This window comes from Pteropus vampyrus, unplaced genomic scaffold (assembly GCF_000151845.1).
Source record: "Pteropus vampyrus isolate Shadow unplaced genomic scaffold, Pvam_2.0 Scaffold518, whole genome shotgun sequence".
NCBI classification, from domain to species: Eukaryota; Metazoa; Chordata; class Mammalia; order Chiroptera; family Pteropodidae; genus Pteropus; species Pteropus vampyrus.
Genome location: NW_011889299.1, coordinates 748,105 through 767,134, shown reverse-complemented (window position 1 = coordinate 767,134; position 19,030 = coordinate 748,105). Strand labels below are relative to the sequence as shown.

Genomic DNA, 19,030 nt, shown 5'->3' with positions numbered 1-19,030 from the left:
TTAGGGAACAGAGTGAAACCAAGTTTATACACGCTAGCCAAGGGCAAACCTTGAAAAAAGACCTTTCTAAAAATAGCAGTCTTGTCCCTACTGTGTTAACTCTTTCCTGCACAGCTTAGCACAGTACTCATGTTATAAGGTAAACTACACCTACATTGTGGATACCATTACATTGCAATACCACACAAGTTCATGTTTCTTACAAAACAGGTATAATTGTGGGCAGGGAAGGATGGATGTGGGTTTCTTATGTATGTTAAGGTAGTACTTCTTAAAATGTGTTCTGTGAAAAGTGGGTTCTCTGATAAAACTGTTTGGGGAAATGTATATTATTTCCTTTCTTGGAAACTCTCAATGTATATTAGCACATTAAAGGATCTAAGAGGTTCTACAGTTCAAAAACTGGTTTTTATGTAATTGAATCCAGCATTTCCCATTTAACCATGCAACACCTATTAACTCTTTGTTGACAGTTTGTGAAATGCTGCGCTAAGGCCAACAAATGTATCGACCAATCTTGACCGAATGGGAATGGGAAAAACATGAAATGTCAGCGAGCTTAGAAAGAGAGTTATTATAGCTAGAGAGAGAAAATCATCTGCTCCTGTGATAGGTAATAAAGTAACAAAACCATTAGAAGGTGTGTGTGGAGCATCTTGTCTTTGCAACCTTGGCCTCAATTCATAAAAGAAAGAGAAAATGAAGATAATTTAGTTCCCACTTAATGAGTCAATATTTTTATATTAAGTCTGGTTAGGAACCAATATAAACATTTTAATAAACAAGTTAATTTAACAGAAGTACAATACTCAGATACTGTCCTTCCTACAAGCTAAAAAATAATTTCTGGCTTTCAGCATGACAGTGAAGAGATTATTGTATTCTCTCCCTCAAAAACAATAATAAACTAGACAAAACTCTCAAAAATAAACATTTCAGCAATCTGGAATTTGTTAAAAGGCATACAACAAAATCAGAAGCGTTTATTCATGATAACTACTTAAGTTCAGGTAAGAACTAACTGCAATCTGTGGCGTTTTTGTCCAGGACTGCTCCATCATCCCCTGCCCCAGCTCTTTCTGTCCACTAATTCAACCAAGACAGGGCAGGCTAAGAAAACAATAAGCTTTGCTACGGCTGCTGCTGTGGTAGTAAACTCACTTAATTTAGAGTTTTAGAAGCAGTGACTCTATTAACCTGAAATTAACGGGGCGATCTGGGAAGTGATAAAGCCATAGGAGGCTTGATCAATTCTCCATATATCTCAAGTTGACTGGAAAATCGTCACATGCACAACAGATTTGAAGTCCCAAAATATACACACATCACTGGCTAACAGAGTCTGAACATGCAAAGAGGAGGCATGAGAAATGCCACAGGAAAATAAAAACTGTGTCAGACTAGAATATGGCCTAAAGTTTGAATGAGTTTTGTAGCCCACACACAGATCCATCAGCAGAAAGTGGAAGCTCTTCTGACTTGACATGTAAATGCAACCTCTGACCAACCCCTGGCTAAATACTAAACAGTGCAGATATATGGACCACTCTCAGAAATCTAGGCTTAAAAGTAAAAACGAGGAGAATAAATTTAGTAGAGACAGCAGTACCTATACACTACAGGGCAGACAGGCTTCATATATTTAGTTCATCCATAAGAGCTGGATGGAATGCATGGAGCAGCTATTTGAGAATTCTGAATAGTAAACAGTAGTAGGTGATTAGCAAATATGACCAAAATTCAAAGTATCAAAAAAAAAAAAGTGAGATTACCAATTTTTCTTATCCGATACCCCATGGCTAACCTAGATGTGGGCACCAGGGTATTGAAAAAGAGACCTCCAGAGGAAATCCTCTACTTCTGGCATGAGAAATGGGAAAGGAAACTTATAAAGTTCTTGCAAAGTACAGAAATTTGTTTTTCCTTCTTTTCTCCATACTCTTTCCCCTAGCCCCCAAGCAATCCTGTGGTGGCAGAATCCACAATCACAATGTAAGTTCATAGAAGCCAAACTCTTAGGGAGAGGACCTCTCCTTCCTGATCAGGGGAGTTATGGTCCTATGAGGGTGAGGACAATCACTATTGTTTCACTGCTCTCTCTAACCTCCCAAAGCTTGGTCCGGACATGTGCACAGTGGTAGATGTGTACAAAAGAGCAGATTAACTGAAATCCTCAATTTCTGGCTGAAGAACAGAAAAAAGAGTCACTGGGAATCAGAAAGCACTAGAGATATTGTAGGGAGAAAGGAACTGAGAAAAGCTAGTTGTTAACTCCTGAGTTTACCATTGAGCTGTGCATATATGAATCTGACCCTATTCAGCATACCAAAGACATAAGAACTGAATTAACAAACAATTGCCCAAGACTGAGACTGACCACTGGGAGACCCACATGTGGGGACAGATCTGAAGAGCATTGCAGAGGTAATGCAACTAAACCAAAACTGGAACTGAACCGGCAATGCAACTGAAACCACAGAAGATAGGTTGGAACTCATAAGGTAAAAATAACTGGGTCGATTATTTCCTGTAACAAAAATATCAACAACTACATAGCATTTTAAAAACACATCAGAGACTCATAACAGAATATTCAAAATGTACAGGATAAAATCCAGAATGACTTGGCATTTACAGAATCAGGTCAATTTAAACTTATATGGGAAAAGACTATCAAAAATACCAATTCAAGGATGATAAAGATGTTGGAATTATCTGACAAAAACTTTAAAGCAGCTATTACAAAAAATGCTCAGATAATCACAAAAACTACTGAAACTCATGACAAAATGAAAAGTCTCAGCAACGAAATAATTATAGAAAACATAAATGAAATTTTAGAACCAAAAAAATACAACAACAACAACAACAACAACAACAACACTCCTTGGATGGACTCAATAGCAGAATGGAGATGACAGAAGAAAAATTCCATTTTAACAACAGTGAGAAATAAGATTGAAAAACAAACAGGAGTAGAAACTAAGGAACCTATAGGACAATAGGAAAAGGTTTAAAATTTGTGTCATCAGAGTACCAGAGAGAATGAAGAGCGTGAAAAGAAAAAATATACTTGAAGAAATATTAGCTTAAAACTTCCTAAATCTGTCAAAAGACATAAACCTATATAATATTCGAGAAGCTCAGTGAACCCACAACATGAATAAACAAAGAAATCCTTGCCTATATACAAAATAATTGCTGAAACTTAAATAGAAAAATTGTTGAAAATTAAAGAGAATAAAAAAATTCTGAAAGCAATCACAGAAAAACAATGCTTTCATACAAGAAAACAATGATTCAAATTTCTGCGGATTTCTCATAACAAATCATGGAAGCCAGAAGGAAATGGTATAATATTTTCAAAATGTTAAAAGATACCTATAACCCAGAATTCTATATACAGCAAAAATATCCTTCGGGAGTATAGGTGAAAAAAGACATTCTTAGATGAAAAAAGTTAAGAAAATTTGTCACCGGCAGGCATACTCTAAAAGAATAACTAAAAGAAGATCTTAAAACAGAAGGAAATTATACCAGTAGGTAACATGAAAGAGCAGGAATGAAGGAAGACCAAAAGAAATAATAGAAATCTGGGTAAATGTATTCCGTTTTTGAGTTCTGAAACTGAAGCAGAAAGAAAAATTATGACACAGTGTGATGGAGTTTTCCATATATGTAGAAGTAATACATAAGAAAATTGTAAAGAAGAAATAAGCCTTTTGAAGTGGTAAAAGGCTGATTTTAAGTAAACTGAAAAGAGAAGTATATATATCATAATCCCTAGAGCAACCACTAAAAATATACAAGGAAATATAGAAAAAACATAACAGATGAATTAAAATGAAATACTAAAATAGATTGAAAAAAAACAAATGAAGGCAGGAATGGGGAAAAAAGAATAAAAAACAGAACAAACAGAAGACAAATTTAAAATATGGTAGATCAAAATACAAATATATTAATTACTACATTAAATATAAATGCTTTAAAATTATTGAGAGAGATTGCCAGAATGGATTTTTTAAAAACAAAACCAAAACATGACCATAAGCTGTAAGAAATTCACTTCAAAAATAACATAAGTAGGTTAAAACTTAAAGGATGAAAAAGATACACCATGCAAACACTAACCAAAAGAAGAATGAAATGGCATTTAAATCAAACAAAACAGACCTCAAAGCAAACAAAAACAACCAAGAATAAAGAGGGACTCTACATAATGATAAAAGGGTCAATTTACCAAGAAGACATAACAATGTTAAATGTGTGTGTAACTAACAAAATAGTATCAAAATACATCAGGCAAAAATTGACAGAACTGAAAGGAGAAACAGACAAATCTACAATTACAGTTGAAGTCTTCTACGCTATTCTCTCAGTAAACAGTACAAGAGGTGGAGAGCAAATGAGCAAGGATATAGAATAACTGAACAATATTATTCAAAGATCTAGATCTAACTGATATTTATAGAACAAGCAACAACAGTGCATATATAATTTTCAAATGCACATGAAACATTCACCATAATAGACCATATCCTGGTTCACAAAACCAACAATAACAAATTGAGAGGAATCGAAAACATCAAAAAGATCTTTTCTGGTCATAATGAAATTGAAGTACAAATTAGTAACAAAGATATAACAAGAAAAACCTCAAAACACCTGGAAATTAAACAACACACTACCAAATACACCATGGAACAAAAAGGAAGTCTCACAAGAAATAAAGAAAAAAAAAATTGGTCCCAGAAAATCAGTATTATGAAAAATGTTAAAGAGATTTCTTTAAGAAGAAAAGAAGATTAAAAATATGAATAATGAAATGGCAATAACTATATATCAACAACTACTTTAAATGTAAATGTATTAAATGTTCCAATCAAAAGACATAGGGTGGCTGAATGGATAAGAAAACAAGACCTATACATATGCGACCTACAAGAGTTCCACTTCATATTGAAAGATACACATAGACTAAAATAAAGAGATGGAAAAAGATATTTTCATGAAATAGAAAGAATCAAAAAAAGCTGGTAGCAACACTTATATCAGTAAAAATACTTTAATTAAAACAAAGGCTATAACAAGAGACAAAGAAAGACACTGCACAATGAAAAGGGATCAATCCAACAAGAGAATATGACCCCATGTAATCATATACATACCCAATGTAGAAGCACCTAAATTCAGAAAGCAAATATTGACGAATATAAAAGGAGAGAGTGACAGTAATATAGTAATTGTGGAGGATTGTAACACTCTCTTTGACATCAATGGATAGATCATCCAGACAGAAAACCAACAAGGAAACAAAGGCCTTAAAAGACACATTAGACCAGATGGATTTAAATGATATTTTTTGAGCATTTCACCCAAAAGCAATAGAATATACATTCTTTTCAAGTACACATGGAACATTTTCCAGGACACGACACACGTTAGGCCACAAAAAAATCCTCGATAAATTTGAGAAGACTAAAATCATATCAAGCATCTTCTCTGACAATGGTAGGAAGTTAGAAAACAGTTACAAGAAAAAAAATGAAAAACACACAAGCACATGGAGGCTAAATAACATGCTACTGAACAATGAATGGGTTAACAATGAGATCAAGGAAGAAATCAAAAGAGACTTTGAGACAAAGGAAAACAAAAACAAAACGACCCCAAATCCATGGGACACAGTGAAAGCAGTTCTAAGAGGGAAATTCATAGCAATACAGGCCTACCTCAAAATAAAAGAAAAATCTCTAATAAACAATCTAACCTTACACCTACAGGAACTAGAAAAAGAACAAACAAAGTCCAAAGTGAGTAGAAGGAAAGAAATAATAATGACCAAAAAGGAAATAAATGAAATAGTCTAAAAAAGATACAAAAGATAAATGAAACCAAGAGTTGGTTCTTTGAAAAGATATACAAAATTGATAAATCTTTAACCAAACTCATCAAGAAAAAAAGAGAGAGGACTCAAATAAATAAAATCGGAAATGAAAGAGAAGTGACAATGACACCACAGAAATACCAAAGATTATAAGAAAATACCATGAACAATTATATTCCAACAAATTGGGCAATCTGGAAGAAAATGGATACATTCCTAGATACATACAATTTTCCAAGACTGAATCAAGAAGAAACAGAAAATCTGACCAGGCCGATCACTGCTAATGAAATTCAATCAGTAATCAAAAAACTCCCAACAAACAAAAAGTCCTGGACCAGATAGCTTCACAGGTGAATTTTAGCAAACATTCAAAGAATTATCACCTATTCTTCTCAAACTATTCCAAAAAATTGAAGAGGAAGGAAGGCTTCCAAGCGATTTTACGGGGCCAGCAATCTTACTTCTGGGTACTTTATGCAAGTAAACGGAATATTTATGTTCACCCAAAAAGCTGTACATGAATATTTATAGCAGCTTTATTGCAAAACACTGGACACAATCCAAATGTGCTTCTACAGGTGAATGGATACCATAGTACATCCATACCATGGAATATTAGTCAGCAATTAAAAGGAACAAGCTATTATAACACAAATAACTTTAAGAATCTCAAAGGCAATGTTCTGCATCAAAAAAGCCACTTGCAAAAGGCGTTTTTATCAAGGGATACCATGCCTCTGGCTATGGCAGATTAAAAAGAGATAATGTAGATAATGTAGTATAAGGGCCTGACATGAAGCTTTTGATTGTGGAGTCACCTATTTCAAAGACAATCATCTCAGATAAACACATTGCCAACTACACAATGAGATAAAAAGCCAGGCTTTTATCTCATTATCCGTCCATTAAGTGCAGTTTTAAGAAAGTCCTGGTTGACCTAGATAACTGATCATTTGACTGACCCTGCTTTCCCTTCCTGTTAATTCCCACTCTTATGTTTTAAATTCCTCAATAAAGAGTGAATCTGCAAAACCCTAGGCATCTCGAAGCAGGAAATAAAAGTAAAACCAAACCTAGACACCTTACCCTCAACCCTGCTAAAGCCAGGCTTTCACCTTCCGTTTCTCTTTCTCTCTCTGTCCCCCATCCTACTCCAAGACCTCACTGTGTGGCCCCAGGCATGCCATGTGTCCTCTAGCACCTGTGAATAGTAAACCTTGTTTATTCAAAGTTCCCTGATTGTTGCTCAGTGCCTCTTATAATCATAGTAAGAACACAAGAGCTGGTCTACCCACAACACTGGTTCCAGTCAGGGAAACTGTCTGTGGGGACTCTCCGCAAGTAGTAAGAGCACAGGTAAGTGCCCCTAGACATTCCTAGTTGCTAGCATCATTACTGATGGGCTGAGACACAAAACAGGTGGACACCTGACTGAGGAAGAGCCCAATAACAGACCGGGCAATGGGTCTGACCCATTTCATGGCATGAAAAAGATGAGCAGAGTCTGTCAAATTTTCAATCTCTGGAATCTGACAAAGGCCAGTTAAGCAGTGATTCAAAAGTGAAAGAATGCTTTGAGATCATAACAAGACAAAGCCACCTGAAAGTTCTGGAGAATAGAAACTACATAAAAAGGGTAAGCCATGTATTTGGGAACTAAACATAATAAAATAAAGTATAGCAATAAATGGTAGAGCATTAGACTGAAGGTCCACATGCTTCTACTGTTAAACTCCCAAAGCTGCCCTCAATCTATATCTATCCTTCAGTTCTATTTTTATGAGGATCACCAAAATAGCCTTCCTGTTCTTAAGTTCTGCATTCACTTTCTGTTGTTGCTGTAAATGATTACCACAGATTAGTAACTAAAAACAACACAAATTTATTATCTTGTAGTTCTTCTGTAAGTTAAAAGTCCGACATGGGTCTTACTGGGCTACAATCAAGGTGTTGGCAGGGCTGCATTGTCCTTCCAGGGACTCTGAAGGAAATCTGCTTGACAACCTTTTCCAGCTTCTAGGAGCTACCTGCATTCCTTGATTTGTGGCTTTCTTTCTCCATTCTTCAAAGACAGCAATGTTGTATCTCTCTGATATTGCTTCCCTCTTCGCATCTTCTCTACAACCCTCTCTTCTGCTTCCCTCTTCTAATTTAAAGGACCCTTTTGATTGCATTGGGCTGACCCAGATAATCCAGGATCATCTCCCTACTTTGAAGTCAGTTGATTAGCAACCTTAATTCCACCTACAACCTCAATTCCCCTTTATATGTAACTAAACATAGTCACAGGTTCCAGGAATTTACACTTTGGCGACGGGGGGCACTATTCCACCTACCACAAACCGTTGGGATCTCACATATATCCTTACAGTTCGCCCTCAACCCCCATCTTGACTATGGACATGTAACCAAGGAAGTCTGATCTGATTAACAACTTCTTTATTAGGTTAAGTAGACTTTCTTTTTTTTTAAATCAAAAAGTTTGTTTTTCTAACATTCTTATAAATAATAAACAGAGATATCTCATATCAGATAGAACATGACTATATATATTTAAGATTATCTTTGCTAGCAATGAACTCCTCAATAAACTCTAAATGTTAGACCAGCAGTTCCCATTGTCTGCTAACACTTCAAAAACTATTTTGGGGATTGAAATGGGGCCTTCAGGTGTTTCTTTTCCAAATGAAAACATAAAACACATCTGCTCTCTAAAATCTCTCATCTGTCCTCACTGTTATGTCATAAAAGAACATTTAACGCCAAAAGGGTTAGAAAAGTATCTCAGAATAATGTGCACATCTTTAAATCATCTTAGCTTAATAAAAAACATATTATCATTATTTTTCTAATTTTGCTGCTCTTCAACCAGTTATTTTTAAATCACTTTTAATACTGATTTACCTGGATCAACTGGAGCACTGTCCACGTGTGTCAAGGACTGGGGACGACTGCGAAGTTTGCTTTTGAAAGATCTTGGTCTACGCGGTGATGCAGGTGGCAGGGGAATCTCTGATGATTGGATTTTGCTATCTTTAATTGCTCGAAGGCGTTCATAGAGCTCCTGCAGCTCCTTATTCTGCTGGGTTTGAAGATTTACCACCTCCTGAATGTGTCTGAATGAAAATCATGCAGAAAGCATTTTAATGGTACTGGCATCAAACAGATGAGCCAAAAAAAAAAAAAATTCCCACTCTACACCAGTACAAATAAAGTTTAACAAGGAATTTAGATTAAGAATGTGGAAATACAGAATATTTTCACAATTTTAAAATGGGAACACCTTCCTAAGCATAACATTACAATAACCAGACATAAATAAAAAAGTCAACAAATAGACAAGAACAAATTTCTAAAATTTCAATACAGTGAAAGACAATAAAACAAAATTTAAAATCACATAGTATTGATAAAATATTAACCTTTTCTATATTACATGCTTCAAGTATAAACAGAAAATACTTGTATTATATAGTAAAAAGTTAATATTTAGAATACATAAATAGTTCCTTAAAATCAATAAGAAAGACAGAAACAACCTTATAGAAAATGGCAAGAATATGAAAAGGTAACTCCAAAGAATAGGAAATACGACCTTACTGTTAATGAGAAGAACACAATTTAAAAATATTTTAAGATTCACCTGATTGAAATAAAACTAAAAGGATCAAATAATATACAGCCCCATGTTGTTCAGAAGTGGGAAAACAGGCACTTTCATATATTTATATTTGGTGTATAAAATGGTATAGGTACACGGGAAGACAATTTTAGCAATATCTCTCAATTTATAATAGGCACATCTTAATAAACAACCTAACACTTCATCATGAAAAACTAGAAAAGGAAGAACAAATGAAGCCTAAAGTCAGCAGAAGGAAAGAAATCATCAAATTAGAGCAGAAATAAATGAAATTGAAAACAAACAAACAAAAACAATAGAAAAAAATAAATGCAATGAAGAGCTAGTTCTTTGAGAAGGTTAATAAAATTGATAAATCCCTGGCTAGACTCACTAAAGAAAAAAGAAAAAGGACACAAATAAACAAAATCAGGGATAAAAGATGGGAAATTATGACAGACAATGCAGAAATACAAAGGATCATACAAGAATACTATGAAAAAGTATATAACACCAAATTTGATAACCTAGAAGAAATGGACCAGTATTTAGAAAAATACAACCTTCCTAGACTGAATCAAGATGATCTGGAAAATCTAAATAGACCGATCAGCAGTATGGAAACTGAAACAATCATCAAAAACCTACCAAAAAGTAAAAGTCCAGGACCAGATGCCTTCACCAGTAAATTCTACCAAACATTCAAAGAAGATTTAATACCTCTTCTCCTCAAACTCTTCCAAAAAATCGAAGAGAAGGCAATACTTCTCAATTCATTTTATGAGGCCAATATTACTCTGATACCAAAACCTGGTAAAGATAACACAAGAAAACTACACCAATATCTCTCATGAACACAGATGTAAAAATTCTAAATAAGATACTAGTGAACCAAATACAGCAACATGTTAAAAAGATTATATACCACGATCAAGTGGGCTTCATTCCGGAGGCACAGGGATGGTTCAACATACGCAAATCAATTAATGTGATATACCACATAAACAAATTAAAAATAAGAATCATATAATCATATGAAAAGATGCAGAAAAAGCCTTTGACAAGATACAGCATCCATTTAGGATCAAAACACTTAACAAAATCAGTATAGAAGGAAAGTATCTTAACATAATAATGGTCATCTATCACAAACCCTCAGCCAACAGTATACTTAACAGTGAAAAACTAAAAACCTTCCCTCTAAGTTCAGGAACAAGGCAAGGCTGTCTACTATCACCACTGTTATTCAATATAACATTGGAGGTCTAGCAAGTGCAACTGGACAAGAGAAAGATATAAAAGGCATCCAAATAGGAAACGAAGAAGTCAAACTGTCACTATTTGAGGATGACATGATTCTCTACATAGAAAACCCTAAAGACTCCACAAGAACACTACTAGAAACAATAAGCAAATACAGTAAAGTCTCTGGATACAAAATCAATGTTCAAAAATTCATAGTGTTCCTATACTCTAATAATGAAGCGTCAGAAAAAGAAGTGGAAAAAATAATTCATTTTACAATTGTAACAAAAGAATAAAAATCCTTAGGAATAAATTTAACGAAACCTGTGAAGGACCTACATAATGAAAACTACAAGACTCTATTAAAAGAAATTGAAGAATATACAAAGAAATGGAAAGATATTCCATGTTCTTGGATTGGAAGAATCAACATAGTTAAAATGACCATATTACCTAAGGCATTATACAGATTTAATGCAATCTCCATCAAAATCCTATTGGCATTTTTAAAAGAAATAGAACAAAAAAATCATCAGATTTGTATGGAAGCACAAAAGACACCGAATTGCCAAAGCCTACGTGAGAAAAAAGAACTAGGCTGGAGGCCTCACTCTTCCCGACTTCAAATTATACTACAAAGCAGAAATAATCCAAATGGCATGGTATTGGCAGAAAAACAGACACACACACAAATCAGTGGAACAGAATCGAGAGTCCAGAAGTAAACCCATATTTATATGGGCAAATAATTTTTGACAAAAAAAGCCAAAGACATACAGTGCAGAAAGGAAACCCTCTTCAATAAATGGTGCTGGTAAAACTCGAAAGCTTCCTGCAAAAGAATGAAATTGGACTGTTGTCTATCACAATACACCAAAGTTAACTCAAAATGGATTAAGGACCTGAATATAAGACCTGAAACAATAAAACATAGGAACTAAACTCAAAGACCTTGGACTTAAAGAGGATTTTATGAATTTGACCTCAAAACCCAGAGAAGCAAAAGCTAAAATAAATGAATAGGGCTACAACAAACTAAAAAGCTTCTGCTCAGCAAAAGAAATCATCAACAAGGTAAAGAGACAACCATTCGAATGGGAAAATGTATTTGCAATGAACACCTCCGATAAGAGCCTAATATACAAAATATACAAAGAACTCATACAACTCAATAACAACAACAACAAAAAAACAAATGATCCAATCAAAAAATGGGCAGAGGATCTGAACAGACACTTCTCCCTAGAGGGCATATAAATGACCAACAAATATTTGAAAAGACGCTCAACATCACTAGCTATTAGGAAAATGTTCATCAAAACCACAATGAGATACCATCTCACACCTGTTAGAATAGCTATAATCAACAGGACAAGTAATAACAAATGTTGGAGAGGATTAAGAGAAAAATGAACCCTCATACACTGCTGGTGGGACTGCAAATTGGTACAGCCACTATGGAAAACAGTATGGAGGTTCCTCAAAAAACTAAGAATCAATCTACTATATGATCCAGCAATCCCTCTACTGGGTATTTACCCCAAAGCTTTGAAAACCCATATATTAAGATATCTGCACACCGATGTTCATAGCAGCATTATTCACAATGGCCAGGACATGGAAGCAACTGAAATGTCCTGCGATAGATGATTGGCTAAAGAAGCTGTGGTACATATATACAATGGACTATTGCTCAGCCGTAAGAAGAGATGAAATACTGTCATTTGTGACAACATGGATGGCCCTCGAGATAATCATGCTAAGCAAAATAAGCCAGACAGAAAAAGTTGAAAATCACATGATATCAGTTATATGTGGGATATAAACCTAAAAGCAACAAATGAACAGTACAAACAAACAGAGACTCATGGACATGGACTATAGACTAGTGGTTACTAGAAGATAGGGGGTGGGGGAGGAGGGGGTAGGTAGATGGTTAAAGGGGGTCAAATATAAGGGGGTAGAGGAGAGTGAAGTGAGTTAAGGGGATCAAATATATGGTAGCTGAAGGAAACTGGACTTTGGGTGGTAAACATACAATAGAATATACAGATGTCAAATTATAAAGTACAGCTGAAAATTATATAATTGTATTAACCAATGTTACCCCAATAAACTTAATTTAAAAAATAAAATAAAACAAAATAAAATATGCACATCTTTTAACCCAGCAATTCCACTTTTAGGTATTGATCCTACAAAAATACTTACATGAAAATATAAAAACTTAAGGATGTTCACTTCAACATTGTTTACATAAGGAAAACATGGCATAAAACTGAAAATATCTATTAAGGAGGGATTAAATAAACTTTAAATTGACTACATGCTATTCTACTTTATGAAATAAAAGATAATTTCTGTAACAATAAATATATACAGGGGACAATGTTAAGTCAAAACATTATAGAATATCATGCATATTATAATCTTACATTTGTAAAAAGCAAAAACTACATATATGTAAATGCTGGAAAAATGACACACAATATATACACCAAACAGTTCACAGTGGTTGCCACTGAGAAATTAGATTAGGGCATGAGCAATAGGAGATTGTTTCTTGTGCATTTTTACTGCTCTGATATTATGATTTATAATTTATATATATAGTCTTTGTTCCTGTTCCTGCAACATAGATCCTAAAACCCTTGCAATTTCCTAAATGATAAGAGCAATGAGAGAATCTTTTATTATAATATTTGGTATTTTGTCCAGTTCCTGAAATAGCTCTAGAGTGATAAAGGTAAAAGGAGTGTCTTGTTATTCATAACAAGCCCTTATGAATCACATTGGAGTTTAGATTAATAAAGTGACTTGTAAAAAGTCCCTAAGAATAGAGGCAGGTTGCCAGAGGAACCAATCAAATGATTACAGGGTAGGAATTATCAGCCCTCTCTGCCCCTATCACTGGAGGGGAGAGGATGGAGACTGAATTAATCACAAATGGCCAATGATTTATGAAGCCTCCATAAAAATTCCTGAATTACGGGTTTTGGAGAGCTTTCAGGTTGGTGAACACCTGGAAATGCTGGGAAAGTGGCACTCCTAAGAGGGCATGGAAGCTCCATGACCCTTCCCTTATACCTTGCCATCTGGTTATTCTTGAGTTGTATCCTTCTATAATAAACTGATAATCTACTAAGTAAACTGGTTCTGTGTTCCATAAGCCACTCAAGCAAATTAATTGAACCTGAAGGAGGGCTCGTGGGACCCTCCAATTTATAACAGGCTAGTCAGAAGCATAGATAATACAACCTGGACATGTGATTGGCATCTGAGGTGGGACTGACTTGTGGGACTGACTCTTAACCTATGGAATCTGATAATATCTTTGTAGTTTTTAATCATTAAAATGTTACCACTCCTAAATTAGCTAACAATCAAACACTTAGTTCTATAAAACCCAGGGCAACAAGATTGGTGACAAAAGAGAAATAGTTCTTACTTTTCTCGTAATCTTTGAAGCTCCACCTTTAAGTCCTCATCCTCTATTTCTGACTCATCATCACTGCTCATTGAGGAAGATGGCGAATAAAAGAGTGAGCTCTGTGTATGAGCAAAGGCTTTTTCTTCATGGAGCGGTAAGCACTGATCAATCTGTGGATGAGTCTTTGCCACTGATTTCCCTCTGCCAGCAAGAGTGGCTGAAAATTCGCTATCAGAGCTAGGCTGTTTGCCTACAGAAAGTATATCTCCCTCTTTAAGCAACAGTTCAGATCCACACTGCATGCTACTTCCTGTGGTTGAATTTTCTTCCAATTCCTTTTCTGGGGTCATGGGAGATACATCAGTCTCGCAAACTGTGCTGAAAGATGAGAAGTTATCACCTTGCTTGAGAATTATTTTATCTTCCTTAAAGGTTTCATGAAGATCTCGTAACTTCTGAGGAGAAAATAAAGTTTGTGGATTGTGCATGGCAGGTTCCATATCTACCAACTGAGCCTTTGCTGTTTCAGTAAACACTAGAGCTTCCTCACTAGAATGGCCTGTCATTTCATTGAACGTTGGTATGTGTTCGATTCCAAAAGATGTCACTTTCACTGACTGCTGCTGAGGAACTGTAATCACCTGAGATATAAAAAGGCAAAAGTGGCTGGCTCTGCTTAATCAAAGAATAAACCCACAAAGAAATTCAATATATATATCGAATATATATGGCACAGAAAGTGGATAGTTTGCTTGTGATATACAAATATTGATAATACCAAAACTTAAACATCCCATCTATATTCCCCATATTCGGTGTTTAAATTGGTCCCTTTGGGTAAAGAAAGTTAGCTTTGTATTGCTCAAATAAAATTCCACAATTAAAAAAAAACTTACAATTAAATTTGCCAAGATTCTAAAGGACATGAAATTGGATTTATAAAAATGAGGACCTCCTTCTCTGTTCTCTTCCATCTACTAAAATCCCTATTTCTTTAGACTCACCTTTATTGGATGGCTTCAAACGGTGAAGGGATGCATATAAGGGGAACAAATCAAATATGACAATTATCTACATTTAAAATAAGTATCATCTACAGACCATGGTCTTCAACGCTGTTACCTGTTATAATGCCCTTGTAGATAAGGATTAAACCAAAGACACAAACCTGGAACCGACCCCGCTGAAATGATCCACTCATTGCTTTACAGCTACTCAAAGCTCTAGTATTAGCTGTGGACTCTCCTGTCATAGGAATGGGATCAGGAGCAACTGCTGATCTCATATCTTCTGTTTCCACTGCAAGTTTTGCCAAATTGTAAGCAGAAAAGAGAAAATTGTTTAAGACTAAATTTGTTTTCATTACCAAAAATGAAGAAAAGTAGAAAAAACTTAACTCCTGCTAGACAATTAAAAAGTATTAATGTAATTAGCAACATTGTAGAAGTCCCTAACTCTAAATCAGACATTGCAAGATTTATCTTGAGACTTAGTATCTATATGAAATGAATAACTATAAATTCAAAATTGCTACAAAAGGAAAAATAAAATGGCAATGACATTAATGAGACATGTCATATACATGGGCTACATGGAAAAAGTGGCAAGATTTGAAAATGAAACAAAACAAAACAAAAAAAAAACCAAGTAAATGAAAAGTGATGTTACCTAGTCTATGTCCCTGACTGTAAGCACACTACCTTGACAGACTTTTGATCTCTTGAAAAAGCTGGTTGACTGCCGTAGCCTGTATGCCCAGCTTTTTAATTTGCGAGTCCAGGATTTCTTGCTAATAGGATTTTTGAGACTAGGACAAGTAAAGCTTAGGCCAAAATATCCACCTCCTGTCTGCAGACGAATGGCTCCAATGCTTGACACAGCAGCAGGACAGACCTCTGGATCTCCTGGAAGTGAAGCATCTGGGGACATCTCCTAATGGAGACAAATAGAGAAAAAACAAAATGGTAATAATTTAGGTAAGGTGAAGCAATTGTTTATATCACTGCAGTCTCTTGTATAAACTAATCAGTAATCAAATATAGAATGCTATGAATACTGAAACTGAAGTATTTAACGTACAGAAATTAAGCCTTCCCTTTTCTTTAAAAATATAATTTAGACTTCAGATATAAGTAAAAGAACAGAATATTAATCTTCTACCCTAAAATATTTTTCCTTACAGCAACTTTGAAAACTGAAAATTAAAATTATTTCCTTCATATGTACCAATTTACTAAAAAGGTTATTGAAACCCTATAATATTGAAATAAAAATTTTGTTTCTGTTATTTGAGTTAAGAGACCTGACATAAATGATAACATAGAAATATATGATAACTAGGCATTTAGATTTACAGAGAAATATTACCAAATCAAGTTTCTTTATGTAAGCATACATAAATTCACAATGGACCTCAAAATTATTTCAAATTCATGCTCTAAAACTTGTAACCATCAGGCGACAGCTGGCTATAAAATCACTCTCTCACCTTCTTGTCTTCTCACCCCTCCCCTAAAAAGTCAGAATTAACTATTATACTCTAAATGAGTACTTTAAAAATAAATTCCATATAATTAATGTAAAAAATTAATATACACAACTACAAATACTTTAAAAAACATGAGAATGGTAACCACTACTCTAGAAAATTAAGAGTGTTGAAAAGCTCAAAGAATGGAATTGAACCTATGTCTGAAGGAAGACAACCTAAGCAGCACTAAGTATACTGCAGGCATGAGTGAGAATTATTAACACTTAGAGCAGGTCAGCAGCAGTTACTGAAAATAAAATTCTGAACAATGTTTTTATTTTGCAAAGACCCATTTTAGAATAGTAATAATACTACTTTCATAAAGAGAAAAAATACTCTTAAAATTACAATTTAGAAAGTGTTACATTGGTCCCACCAAAGTTACAGAAAATATTTTTAATAAGTAATAATGGGATCAGTATAGTAAATTAAATACAAGTTCTAGCCTCCTTTACCAATCCAAATACATAGACATGACAGGAAAAACAGATGTAGACATATGCATATATAATTAAAGGAGGAAAAAGCAGCCCATGACATACGTAGGTACTGTTTCAAAATGCTGAGAATTTAAGTGGCTAATATGGGCAGGAGAGAGCCCTGGCCAACCAAAAGGATGAGTGGTTAGCTAAAACATTTTAAAAGCTCTACACGATCTGCCTCCTATTTGCCTCTTTGACATTATCTTATAATGCCTTCCTACTTACTGGCCTTCCTTGGGTTCCTTGAACAGGTCTCTACTCAAGAATGTCAACATCAAATACAAGTGCTTCCTTGAACACCCTATATAAAGCAATCCCTTACTCTATCATAGCCCTTTACTTTAATTACTTTATTTATGTGTATATGGTCTATCTTCCCCCACTAGAATGTGAGCTCTACAAAAACAGAGATCTTGACTTATCTCTACTCAGTAGATACTCACCGAGTGGAAGAGTGAAACTGGTTGGGGTACAAAAGAAGGTACAGCTACGCAGTTCTGGCCCTTCTCTCCCCAACTCCACAGCAAACAAAAGACTGCAGAGTCATCTGCTCCCAAATGAGTGGTGAGAGGAAAATATCTGTGGCCAAGAGGAAGGTCAGCAATGTAGGGAGGAGACAACTTCTAGGAGGAAGGAGAAGACCTTCTGCTTTTGAAGACTAGCTACTAGGCCACCCTCTGGGCAGCATGAGAAACAACATGCACTATCCAGTGCCAAGAAGCATATCTCACACCTTTCTCACAATTATTGAAAAAAGGCTACAGTAATTGTGTACAGCATTTACAGAAAAGCAAGAAATCTCATGGGGAAAATAAAAGATGAGTACATAACTAAGAATCGCCAAACACTTGTGGGAAAGCAACACAATAAGAAAATACTAAACTCAACAAACAAAGGACTAGCCAACAAGGTGGTGGCAAGCCTCGGGATGCCTGGGCCATTTGCTGAGCTGCCCCAGGCCCGGTACTGGTAGCAGCAGGTCTCGGTCTGCAGCGTAGCATCTACAACATGCCTCCAGGTCCAGCACATGCAGTGACCTACTGGAGATAGCTTTGCAGCTACTTCCAGGTAGCCCTAAGCCAGTCACAGGCAGTGGCGGAACTTGGTCTACATAGGAGCCCCTCCCAAAAGGCCCCCCAAAAACATACTCAGTGGCTTGCTCCAGACCACAACAGAACACCACCTATGAACCCCACAAATGGTACCCCAAATGGTAGTCTCAGCAGGATCCAAAATCCTCTGGGGCAAATCCTACTCCATGGGGTCAGCCCTCACACAGCAGTTCATACACTGTGGTCATGGCCAATCCTCACAGCCTGAGGGTCAATCCCACCCACTGACATGCCAACAGCAACCTAGGTTTAACAACAACAGAAAGGTAGACACAACCAACACAAGGGACATTTTGGGAGCATCTGGCTCAGACGACCATGGAGAATATGTCATTGGGTTCCACAAGACACTTACTACATAAGGCCTCTCTACTAAAACTGGAGACATAGCAGCTCTACCAAATACATAGAAACAAACATAGAAAGGGAGCCAAAATGAGAAAACAAAGAAACATGTCCCAAATGTAATAACAGGAGAAAACTCCAGAAAAAGAACTAAATGAAATGGAGGCAAGCAATATACCAGATACAGAATTAAAAACATTGGTTATAAGTATGCTCAATGAATGTAGGAGAAAAATATATGATCTCAGTGAGACATTAACAAAAAGATAGAAAGTTAAAAAAAAAAAAAAGACATAGAAACCAGAGAAAAGAACCACTCAGAAATGAAGAATATAACAAGTGAAATGAAGAACACATAAGAAGGAATTAAC

At 35.4% G+C, this 19,030-nt stretch overlaps 1 protein-coding gene across 2 annotated transcripts in view; it reads right to left on the bottom strand.

The window, feature by feature from the left end:
- Positions 1-19,030, bottom strand: part of WNK3 (WNK lysine deficient protein kinase 3) — a 124,976-nt gene that overhangs the window by 10,891 nt on the left and 95,055 nt on the right. The window contains exons 17-20 of one of the 2 annotated variants that reach the window (XM_011383401.1): positions 15,891-16,122; positions 15,359-15,489; positions 14,209-14,831; positions 8,790-9,009 (exon numbers count right to left, since the gene is read on the bottom strand). In XM_011383401.1, the coding sequence (XP_011381703.1) occupies positions 8,790-9,009; positions 14,209-14,831; positions 15,359-15,489; positions 15,891-16,122 (1,206 nt within the window). The remainder of the gene's footprint in view (positions 1-8,789; positions 9,010-14,208; positions 14,832-15,358; positions 15,490-15,890; positions 16,123-19,030) is intronic. The other variant, XM_011383402.1, reaches the window with a different exon arrangement.